The sequence below is a fragment of the Eleutherodactylus coqui genome, chromosome 3 (assembly GCF_035609145.1).
Source record: "Eleutherodactylus coqui strain aEleCoq1 chromosome 3, aEleCoq1.hap1, whole genome shotgun sequence".
Taxonomy (NCBI): Eukaryota; Metazoa; Chordata; class Amphibia; order Anura; family Eleutherodactylidae; genus Eleutherodactylus; species Eleutherodactylus coqui.
Window position 1 is genome coordinate 308,689,211 of NC_089839.1, and position 12,345 is coordinate 308,701,555.

At 49.0% G+C, this 12,345-nt stretch overlaps 1 protein-coding gene across 2 annotated transcripts in view; it reads left to right on the forward strand.

Moving 5' to 3' along the window:
* Positions 1 to 12,345, forward strand: part of DNAI3 (dynein axonemal intermediate chain 3) — a 68,778-nt gene that overhangs the window by 26,754 nt on the left and 29,679 nt on the right. For both annotated transcript variants that reach the window (XM_066597875.1, XM_066597876.1), the window contains exons 9-13: positions 666 to 856; positions 2,076 to 2,200; positions 2,282 to 2,371; positions 4,181 to 4,258; positions 5,435 to 5,557. In XM_066597875.1, coding sequence (XP_066453972.1) covers positions 666 to 856; positions 2,076 to 2,200; positions 2,282 to 2,371; positions 4,181 to 4,258; positions 5,435 to 5,557 — 607 coding nt within the window. The remainder of the gene's footprint in view (positions 1 to 665; positions 857 to 2,075; positions 2,201 to 2,281; positions 2,372 to 4,180; positions 4,259 to 5,434; positions 5,558 to 12,345) is intronic.

The following is a 12,345-nucleotide window of genomic DNA, read 5'->3' on the forward strand; positions in this document are numbered from 1 at the left end:
GTGAGAAGACCCTTTAATGCTCCCCCGCCGCTGCGTACGTCCTCCAGCCAGTCTGTGCTTGCATCGGTTGGTGATTGCTATCAGTCGAGGTCTTGTACATTAAAGCTCGTGTCACCTTGTATACCGGACGTCCCCGGGGCACCGAAATGTCACTCCAGCACATGGTGAGTTAGAGGATTGTGTGTATGTGGGGGGGGATAAATCCCTTTAAGGGCTCGTTCACTTCAGCGGTTTTGCTTTCTGTTAGAGGGGCATCACAACTGGTTTCAGTTCGGTTCTGATTTTAATTCGGTTTTGTTTTCAGTTTCCTAAAAAAAAACAAAAAAAAACATTAAATACAGAAAGCAAAGCGCTGATGTGAACGAGCCCGGAGCTTCGTGGTTTTCAGAGTTTGCAATAAACTAGAGGCCAAGTTATTACATGCAGAGCAATGCTGTCGACGGTCCGTCTGCTACCTGCGGGGCTCTAGCTGTTGTAAAACTACAACTCCCAGAATGCCCTGATGGCCAAACTACAACGTCCAGCATTCTAAAGGCTTTCAGGGCATGCTGGGAGTTGTAGTTTTACAGCAGGTGGAGAATCACAGGTTGGACCGTTGCTATAGACTTACCTACATAGAATAGCGATGTTCACCACTAATGATTCCTTCTGGTTCTTCTCCACAGACTGGGATTGGCACTTCAGCAGAACGATATTGTGAACCCCTTTGTGGACGACTGGCAAGCGTTGTGTGAACAGGAGCGCACGTTTGGGGGCAAAGCTGACTCGCACCTTAAAGAATATCAGTCTTTTACAGATCACCAGTACGGCAAAGAGAAATCTATCAGCTGCGTTAGCTGGCACCCGGCGCTTCATGGTAACTGCTGAAATGTCCTGCTTATCAGGTGCCAAGGTGGCATGCTGTGTTCATTGGGCCATAGAATGGGGTGCCCCGCTAAGTACCCCGCTCTAGATCCAAGAATGGAGAGTCCCTTCCGTTCTGCCATCCCGGTATTACAGCACAATGAGTGGCCGTCCTGTAATACCATATATTGCCTACAGCAGGGATGTGTAGCTGGCCGCGGCTCTGGCAAGATCACTGGATTGCCAGGGGGCGCTGAGAGCGAGGCATTCTGAAAGGGGTCGTGTATGTTTAGTCCATTTAGGCAGTAATGCCATGTTCCTGGATGGGGAATCGTCTTTTCTATGCTCCATGCATTGCGTTGGGTTCAAATGTGCTCATAGATCACCAGGTGGGACCACACCAAATAACCCATTTAGCCAATGTTGGTTGGTCCCTCATTGGGACCCATGGACAAACACCAATCAGCCATATTGTTAATATCACTGAAAGCTGAGATGAATAACACTGATCACACAGGACATCGCAGCTCGCTGTATATGGGCAGGCATAGCTGCTGACTGGGCAGAGTGCCCATGTGACCCCTGTCCACCATTGAAAGTGCTTACAAGGGGCAAGTGAGTATCCGAACTGGACCATAGAGCAATGGAAGAAGGCGGCCTGGTCTCACGTGTTACATCATGTGGTCGGCCGGATGCATCACTTACCTGAGGAAGAGATCGCCCCAGGGTGGGTGTGGCTTCATGGGGATGTTACATGCCCCGCCTACCTAACATTGTATAGACACGTACCCATTCACACCAGCGCCCTACGCAGGCTAATGTGCCAGGGCCTAGAACTGGCTGATGGAGGGGTGGTAGAGCAGAACAAGTGCAGGTAATACACCCCCTGTCCTGGGAATTGATTCTGTCCCAAAACCGAAGGGTCACTTTAAGGCCGGTTTCACCGGAAGCGCTGGCTGTGATTGGTTCTTGAGCGCCGTGGCGATTTTCTCTTGCGGCAATATTGCTGTCGCCCGTGTGAAAGAGGCCTAAAGGCTAACGCTTGAGGGAACGGGACACTTCAGAGGTCTTGTGAAAGCCGGAGAGGGGTGTACAGAATATTGGGCCAGTGGTTTTAGTGTTGTGGCTAGTGGGAGTGCACTGATGATTTGGCCGATGCCGTTTGTCAACCACTAGGGAATCTCCTTGATCCTCTTCGGTCTTCCTTGATCTCCCCGTTGTTGTCCCACCAGGGTTAGTTGCGGTTTCGCTCACAGAACGGCTGTCGCTGGAGGATCGGGTGAACCTTTCTTCTAAACTCATCCTGGAGCCGTCGCTGATCCTCATCTGGAATCTGAATGACCCGATCCGTCCGCAGGTCCGCCATCATCTCTAGGTCTGCCAATCTCTGCTGTGATCTCCTCATCCCATCCGCTCCTTTCTATCTTCTTTGTTCCAGCTGATGCTCGAATGCCCAGATGACATTTACTGCTTCCAGTTCTGCCCAAGTGACCCCAATATCATCGCTGGAGGATGTATTAACGGCCAGGTACCGAGAACGACGTCATTACATACACAGCATTGTTAACCAGGTTGTCCAGGATTAGATAAACATGGCTGCTTTGAAGTAAATGGGAGCTGAGCTGCAATACCAGACACAACCCACGGACAAGGGTGGCGCTGTGTTTGCAAGAAAGCGGCCATGTTTTTCTAACCCTGGAAGAACCCATTAAGGTAAAGTTCACCTCTCCATAATCTAAGACTCCCCCTAACTGATGGACCGGATTACCTCCCATCTACAGCATAACTCAGATTTCCTAAGCGCTATGGCATCGATGCTTCTGCTAGAAGAATACTGTAAGCCGACTGCGCTATGCTATCCGGTCAAAACATTTCTAAGTGGGACGAAATGGAAAAAAATTGCAATTTCACCATTTTGGGGGGGAAGTGTGTCTTTGCAGCATTCACCAGACAGTAAAATGACCCCTTTATTCCGTGTCGGTACCGTTAAGGCGGCGCCGCGTTTATAGAATTTTTTTTTTATTCTGTACTTCCTAAAAAAAAACAAAAAAGTTGTTTTAATTATTTTTTGTCGCCATCTTCTGGCCACCATAACTGGACTTTTCCGTCCTCTGAGCCGTGTGAGGGCTTGTTTATTGCGGGACGACTTGTAGTTTTTACTGGGATCCACTTTTATCATTTTGTTGTACATGAGAACTTTTTTTTCTTGAACAGAGGGTGAACAAAAAAGCCCAATTCTTGCACTGTGTATATCTTTTCTGACTGCGTTCACCAAAGCGGACAAATAATGGGATACTTTAATAAACTAGACTTTTACGGAAGCGACAATACCAAACTTTATTTTTCTATTTAGTTTTATTTTTATGCGACAACTGCAGAGAGGGAGGGGTTAAACCTTTAACCTTGCTGAGTTTACCAATGATTAAAAAACCTTTACTAGTCTTATTTCCTAAGGCTCTGTGGGGCACTTGAACAAGCTATCGTCTCCTCACATGTTGAATATACTGCAATACTTCGGTTCTGCAGTGTATTGTACATTTATAAAGCCTCTATTAAGCCCTGCCATAGGCACAACTTAATAGGCAGAAATCCAAGGCAGGCCTATGGGCCTCCACAAGGCCCCAGACTGCTTTGGTGACCAAATGGCACCTTGCGATCTCATCATGGGGGGCTGTTCAGGAGACAGAGGGAAGTGAGTAATGTTGGTTTACTGGTGCCAATAAGTGAGGGATTACCAACCGCAGCGAGAGAGCTATGTGCAGTACAACAAAAAGCACACAAATAAACAACTAACGAATGGTGGAAAAAGAAGACTGACCTTGCTGTGGCATGACCTGATGAATGGGGTGTCTGCAAGGCATTCCAGAAATACTGATGAACTGAAATGCACTTGCAGTGAGGAAGGGTCCTTAATTGTTCCTCAACATCATGTAAATCTTATTTGCAACTACAAGAAACATTTAATGAAGCTTTCTGTAGCTAGAGGGGGATAGGCAGGTTATTTAATTCAGGGGGTTCACTTACTTTTTCTCCTTGCACTGTGGAAGATTTTGATAAAATACAGGAAAGGTTCAGCTATCTGCGTGGTGTTAGTTACATTTCCTACAATTGGGGCTTGGATACAATCAGACTGCATTGTTATAATGTAACCATTGCACAAATCCAGGGAATTCCAAAGGGTTCACATACTTTTTCTTGCAGCTGTATGATGTTTCTTTGGACAGTCATCTAAAGTCGTCCGTATCTGCTTGGGGCACCTTGTAGGACCCTTGTTTGTCTTCGGCAGATGAGATACATGTATCATAGCTCCATCCATATCATCCCTGTTTCCCCTCAGGTTGTGCTGTGGGACATCTCCGCTTACTACGAACTGCTATCTGCCAAAACCGGGGTGACCAAGACCACGGCCTCGAAGGTAGGTCATGCCCTCTGTGGGGTATGGACGGGATCGGGCAGGTTTAGCCCTGTTGGGCTGGTTCTATTATACTGACCTGAGCTAGGGATACACGGCAGCACGTGAGATACTACTGCCCCTTCTTGGACCAACGTGGCCCCCTAGCCAAAGCAGAAGCTGCTGGATGATGGCCGCGGGGCAATACAGGCCAAGACCATCCGGCCTGGAGGGAAGCCGAAAGTTCTGCCTTTGTAGTGCAGCTCTTGTGTATGATGTCCCAGTGGCCAGCAGGGGGCAGTGCTTCCATGAGTATATATAGAACTTGTTCAAGACTTCTATTCATTTAAGTCGCCAGATTGCAAAACCTACAAAGGGCAACAGTTATAAAATATGCCAGGTTGACGTCACGCGTGACCGCTGCTCGGCGAGCTTAGGGGCTCATTCACACGGGCATATTAATGTCCATATTACACATGCAATACGGACAGCATAAACACTGCATTGGGGTATTCAGACATGCGTATCATGTATGGAGCGAAATTACGGGATTTTGCAGGGACAAGTACATCAATAGTTGACTGTCCGTGGTCCGCCGCTCGGGACGCCGGCCAATGAATTGAGTGGGCGCATGCTGTCAGCGCCGCTGCACACGAGTGAAAGCAACTGCTCTGACCGCTGTGTAGTGGCTGAGGCTTGTAACTGCAGGCTGGGGTCTCATTGAAATCAGTGGGAGCTGCGCTTGCTATTACAAGCACCGGCCACTAGGCAGGGGTCGGAGCAGCTGCTTCCGCTCTGATCCCTGTGGCTAGCAGCCCTGCAATATGCACCCACTCAGCTGATTGGCCGGGGTTCTCCACTTGGGAATCCAGCCAATCAGCTATTGCTGACCTATCCTGAGAATCAGTCATTTACAGTATTTGCGCTGGGAAAACCCCCTTTAAAGTCTATGGGAGCGTGTGAAAATGCAGTGAGCACGCAAAAAGCCCCGCAAGAACAACAAAACATGCAGTAAAGACACCCGCTACTGCAGTAATGCCAACGCTGCGTATTTCACACACTGAACCGCATACATGTGTGTGAATGAGCCCTAATAATGGGGTGTGTAATTATGTGGACTCCTTCACCTGATCTACGTGTAGTGCGCATCGATCCGCTCGCTCTGCGATCTCTACTGATCATCCTCCTGGTATATTACAGACTGCACTGGAGCCCAAGCAGTCCACAGAGCTGCCGATGGTGAGGTTCTGCGCCGTGTCCTCCATAGAGCACGGCCACCGGGAGGTCATCACCGACATACACTGGCTCCCCGACTACTTCGAGGTAAGTCCCGACCACCGACATTATACATTGTGTGCTTGTCAACATCTTCCTCCGCAGTGAGAGGAAGGCATGCGGCTAAGAGGAGCTGTCAGATATCCCGGTACATGCAGTAGCCATGATATGGCGTCAGGAGGAGGAGGAGGAGGTGGCTGGTTATGTACATTTCTGCTCCTCCCTTGTATCTTGCACAATGTACCATGGATGGAGTTGGGCATCCAAACCTGCAGACAGAACATATAAGCAGTTGAGTCACTTTGTAAATATTTTGCTTTACTTATACAGTGCTGATCCTCAGGTACAACCTATCTATTAATTCCAGAGCAGCGCTCACTATTCTGCTGGAGGAGTCACTGTGTACATACATTACTTATCCTGTACTGATCCTGAGTTACATCCTGTATTATACTCCAGAGCTGCACTTACTATTCTGCTGGTGGAGTCACTGTGTACATACATTACGTATCCTGTGTACTGATCCTGAGTTACCTCCTGTATTATACTCCAGAGCTGCACTCACTAGTCTGCTGGTGGAGTCACTGTGTACATACATTACTTATCCTGTACTGCTCCTGAGTTACATCCTGTATTATACTGCAGAGCTGCACTCACTATTCTGCTGGTGGAGTCACTGTGTACATACATTACTTATCCTGTACTGACCCTGAGTGGCATCCTGTATTATACTCCAGAGCTGCACTCACTATTCTGCTGGTGGAGTCACAGTGTACATACATTACTTATCCTGTACTGACCCTGAGTTACATCCTGTATTATACACCAGAGCTGCACTCACTATTCTGCTGGTGGAGTCACTGTGTACATACATTACTTATCCTGTACTGCTCCTGAGTTACATCCTGTATTATACCCCAGAGCTGCACTCACTATTCTGCTGGTGGTGGAATCACTGTGTACATACATTACTTATCCTGTACTGCTCCTGAGTTACATCCTGTATTATACTCCAGAGCTGCACTCACTAGTCTGCTGGTGGAGTCACTGTGTACATACATTACTTATCCTGTACTGCTCCTGAGTTACATCCTGTATTATACTCCAGAGCTGCACTCACTATTCTGCTGGTGGAGTCACTGTGTACATACATTACTTATCCTGTACTGATCCTGAGTTACATCCTGTATTATACTCCAGAGCTGCACTCACTATTCTGCTGGTGGAGTCACAGTGTACATACATTACTTATCCTGTACTGCTCCGGAGTTACATCCTGTATTATACTCCAGAGCTGCACTCACTAGTCTGCTGGTGGAGTCACTGTGTACATACATTACTTATCCTGTACTGCTCCTGAGTTACATCCTGTAGATCTTTTTATTATAAAAGTGAAAAACATAACAATAAACAGAACATAAATATCGCTCACTTGGCATAAAAGACATAAACATAAAACCAAAACAAATTATCACTTGTGTTATCCGTACTTTGCCTTACTGCAGGACAAAAGAAAAAGGTCCATCTGGTCCAAACAATACACACAGCACACTACACCAACCTGCACTCCAAAACCGTATATACCGGCGTATAAGACGACTTTTGAACCCCGAAAAATCTGCTCTGCAGTCGGGGGTCGTCTTATGCGCCGGTAATACAAAAAAAAAAAAGTGTAAAAAAAAAAAATTTTATTACTCACCTCCCCCGGCGTCCTGTCGCGCTCCGGCAGGATGTCGCTCGCTCCGGCAGGCTGTCGCTCGCTCCTCGTCCCCGCCGCAGCATAGCTTTCTGAATGCGGGGCTTGAAATCCCCGCTTCCAGAAAGCTAATACACACGCCGGCAGCCATGACAGCATTGAATGGCTGTGATTGGCTAAAGCACACGTGGCTTCAGCCAATCACACTATTCAATGACATCATTGAATGGCTGTGATTGGCTGAAGGCGCACGTGTTAGCAATCACACCCATTCAATGATGTCATTGAATAGTGTGATTGGCTGAAGCCACGTGTGCTTTAGCCAATCACAGCCATTCAATGCTGTCATGGCTGCCGGCGTGTGTATTAGCTTTCTGGAAGCGGGGATTTCAAGCCCCACATTCAGAAAGCTATGCTGCGGCGGGGACGAGGAGCGAGCGACAGCCTGCCGGAGCGAGCGACATCCTGCCGGAGCGCGAGAGGACGCCGGGGGAGGTGAGTAATAAAATTTTTTTTTTTTTCTCCACTGAATACCGGCGTATAAGGTGACAGTTGGGGGGTCGTCTTATACGCCCCGTCGCCTTATACGCCGGTATATACGGTACACTCACTCATCCTCACCAATACATATACACTACATACTACATATAACGATATACACACGTGAGAAAACATCCCTAGCTCACAGGATCCAGCCTGAAATCCCAAAAAAGAAGAAAGAAAACGACTAATAACCGAAGCAATTATATAATAACACTAATGCAAACAACCATAACAAAAGTAATAGCAATAAGAAGCACCCAATACCTTTTTTTTTTTTTTTTTGCAATTTTTTTTATTTTTTTATTTTTTTTATTTTTATTTTTTTTTTCCTTTTTAATGCCCACCACCTAAAGAATAAAACCTTACATAATTCTAAACTAACCCTATATCCAGACCAAACCACCACACCCCCCAAACAACCCCCTACGGTGCAGCCACGGGAGCCACGCCTGCATCCCAAGTCCGTGCTCAATGTCTATGTCCAGGACGAGCCGAGCTGCACCGCATACACACCCTGCCCGCCGCAGCCTGAGGGCCACGCCCGCACCAACAGTCCGTGCCCAGTGTTCATTGTCCGGGACGTGTCAAGCTACGGCTGAGGCATAAATCCCCCCCCCCCCCCCCAATAAACCCCCACCCAACCTATCTATAACTCCTAGCCCTATATACAAAACAAAACATAACATAACATAACATATAACATCTCTTATATTACACAACTACAAACCAACACTACATATTAGTACCCGAAAGCCTAAGGTTCAGTTACCTGCAGCCGTACATACTTTATCTTTGACCGAAAAACAAAAACTCTACTAGTGTCACACACAGCCCTCCACCAGGACTGGATATGATAAGCCGGGCACCGACCAAATAGAGAAACACTATCCCTATAGTTAATCTGTCCCTACAATGTCCCTACTCCTTCCCTAAAACTTACCCTCAGAGAAAACTGTCCCTACCTCTCCCTATTCTGTCCCTACAAAGACCCTAACAATAAGAAGACTGTCCCTAACGAAATACAAACCCTCTCCATAGGAGAGAGGCCTTAGTCGTGCCCAACCTCTCATAATCCAGAGAGCGCACCTTCACCAGGTCACCCAGGATGTTTCTATTCACCTCATCCATGGGGAGGATTTTCTCTTCCGTCGAAACTAGACACCGTGCGTTCCAAATGTGAAACCTAACCACTAGGCTGACTAAGAATAAAGTGCACCGGTCCCTGCGACCAAGGTCCCCGAATGCCCCATAGACCCATTCCGCATACGAGAGGCGTGCCAACCTGGGCCAACCAATGGAGGCTCCCACCCGTTTGTACACCTCTGTATTAAAGGGACACTGAAGCAGGAAATGCTCCATGCTTTCTAGTACGTTGCTGCACTCCTGGCGGGGGCAACCCCTATCCACCAGTGGCCTGCTCTTCAAGTTGCCCCTTACATACAGTCTCCCGTGGAAACAGCGCCAAGTCAAGTCCCAAAACTTCAAGGGGATCCTGTCAGAATTCAATAAACGTAACCCTCCCTCCAGGTCCCGACTTGGGCAGTCCTTGAGCGCCAGGGGCTTCTGGAAATGGGTCAACAGAACCCTCTTATCGAGGAGTTTCCTCGACAGAGTTCTGATCTCCCACATCCCCAGACCCCACCGACGTATCATCTTCAGAACCACGGTAGCGTAAGCCGGAAGATGCCCGTGCGGCGTGCGAAGATCCTTCACTCGCCCTCCTGTCTCCCATTCCTGGAAGAAAGGCCGAAGCCATCCCCAACAGGAGAATACCCACGGAGGAGCCCTCTCTTGCCAGAGGTTGCCTATATTGATCTTAACAAAGGTGTTTACGAGAAACACCACGGGGTTGACCATAGATAACCCCCCTAGTCTCCTCGTGCGATATGTGACATCTCTCCTAATTAGGTTCAACCTGTTCCCCCACAACATTAGGAAGAACAGGTTGTAGACCCGGGTCCAGAGAGGTTCTGGCAAAATGCATACGCTGCCCAGGTAGATGAATAAAGGGAGCAGGTATGTTTTGATCAGGTTAACCCTTTCCCGAAGGGTCAAAGACCACCCCTTCCACTGGGCCACCTTCTGAGTGGCACCATCGAGCCTGACCACCCAATTTTGCATGGGGTAATCTCCCCGGCCAAATTTGATGCCGAGAACTTTAGCCGAGTCCTGGGGCACTGGAAGGGTGTCCGGGAGACTAAATGTAGGATCTCCCCTTCCTAACCAGAGACTTTCGCACTTATCCCAGTTGATGCCGGACCCGGATGCTTCCGAGTAGCGATCCACCTCTGCCATCACGTACTCTGCCTCCCCCCTCGAGGACACAAAGACGGTGACGTCATCAGCGTACGCTGCCACCCTGAGGGAGGCTTCCGGCACCGCCCGATCCATCCCGACCCCCGCCATAGGCCCACCATCAATCATCCTAAGGAAAGGATCAATGGCAAACACGTACAGCAAGGGGCTCAGAGGACAACCCTGACGGACGCCAGACCCAACCTCAAATGGGTGGCCGACCCAACCGTTCACTAGCGGGAAAGTCTCAGCCCCCCGCGTACAATGTCTTGAGCCAATTGACAAACCCCACTGGCAGGCCATATCTCAGAAGAACAGACCAGAGGTACTCGTGATTAACCCGATCAAACGCTTTGGCCTGATCCAAGGACAGCAAGTACCCCTCCCAGTGACCAGCCCTACCCTGCTCCACTGCCTCCCGGACACCTAGAACAGCACTAAAGGTGCTACGGCCTGGAACAGAGCAATGCTGGGCGCCCGAGAGGAGCCGGGGTGCAAACTTGACCAGCCGATTAAACAGCACTTTTGCCAGAACCTTCCTGTCCGTATTGAGAAGCGCTATGGGACGCCAGTTCTCAATACGGCTCGAGTCTTTACCCTTTGACAGAAGGATCAAAGCCGACCTCCTCATTGACTTTGGGAGAGTGTCCGAGGAAAGACACTCATTGAAAACCTCAGTCAAGAGGGGACTCAAGAGGTCCTTAAAGGTCTTATAGTACTCAGATGTTAAGCCATCCGGTCCTGGCGATTTTTTGAGCGCAAGCCCATCAATCGCCAGTTTAACTTCCTCTATGTTGATCTCCTCTGTCAAAATATTAAAGGAGATGTCATCCCCTGGCTCAGGAACAGCTTCAGCCAGGAAAGCCGACATCACATCTCGATCTAGATCCCTCTTTCCCAAAAGGTGCGAGTAGAAGGATCTGATGACTTCCAGAATCCCTGATCTGGACCTGTTCAGAGATCCCGTATCGTCGATCAGTCCAGTGACAACTTTACGATTCACTGACATCTTGCAGTTTCTGTAAGGGTCGGGCGAGTGGTACTTCCCGAAGTCCCTCTCAAAAACCAAAGATGCGTGCCTATTATACTGGCACCCTTTGAGCAAAGACTTCACTCTGGAGATCTCCTCGCGGCTACCTCCAGTCGAGACGAGATGCTCGAGTTTCCTCCTCAGGCCCTGATAAAGACGGTACTTACTCAGGCTCCTGAGGCTAGAGAGCTGGCGGAAGAATCTCGCCGCCCTGATCTTGAACATCTCCCACCACTCTGACTTACTGCTACAAAGATCCAGTAATGGTACCTGGCTCTGCAGAAAATCCTCAAAGGACTGTCTTATCTCTGCTTCCTCCAGGAGTGATGAATTCAGCCTCCATAAGCCTCTACCCATCCGGGGGGTCTCTGCAACATTCAGGGAAAACAAAATCAGACAGTGGTCGGAGAATTCCACCTGAACAACAGAAACTGGTGAAGAGATGGCTTCCTCCTTCAAATAAAACCTGTTTATTCTAGACCTGCACTCGCCTCTATAATAGGTGAAACCCGCGTGGCCTGGGGTGTGCCGGATGTGGACATCCACCAGGCGAGCTTCGCTAGCTATGCTATTAAGCGCGACGCTATCATAAGTCAGCTTGCCTAGGGAGCCTCCCCTGTCACGGGTCCTCGTGACTGCGTTAAAGTCACCCCCAAAGATCACCTGCCGACTGGAAAAAAGGTACGGCTTGATCCTCATAAAGAGATCCTTGCGGTCCCGCTTGGTTTGGGGACCGTAGATGTTGATTAGCCGAAGCTCTTGTCCCTTCATGAGAACATCCAGGATCAGGCACCTCCCTATTTCTAACTCAATAACCCGTCGGCATTCAACCGCTGCGGTAAAAAGTACCGCCACTCCGCTATATGGCTCAGCCGCAAGAGACCAGTAAGATGGACCAGACCTCCATTCCTTCCTTGCCTTATGCACAGCTGCCAAATTTGGCAGCCTGGTCTCTTGTAAAAACAAAATGTCGGCTTCAACGCGGCCGAGAAAATCAAAGGCCGCAAATCTAGCCATATCAGACTTAATGCTGGCAACATTAATGGATGCCAGCGTCAACGGAGCGGGTGCCGCCATCATTGGTGATTGAGTTAGATGGCTTTCTTCTTCCCACCCCCCTTCTCATCAGGGTCTGAGGATGACCCCTTGCCACGTTTCTTGGACACTGAAAGGTCCATGGCAAGGGGCTCCTCAACCTCGTCCTCCTTGCCACTGGGCTCTGGGCCAGCCCTCCCCCTGGAGGTCACCAAACCCCCACAAGAGGAAGGCTCA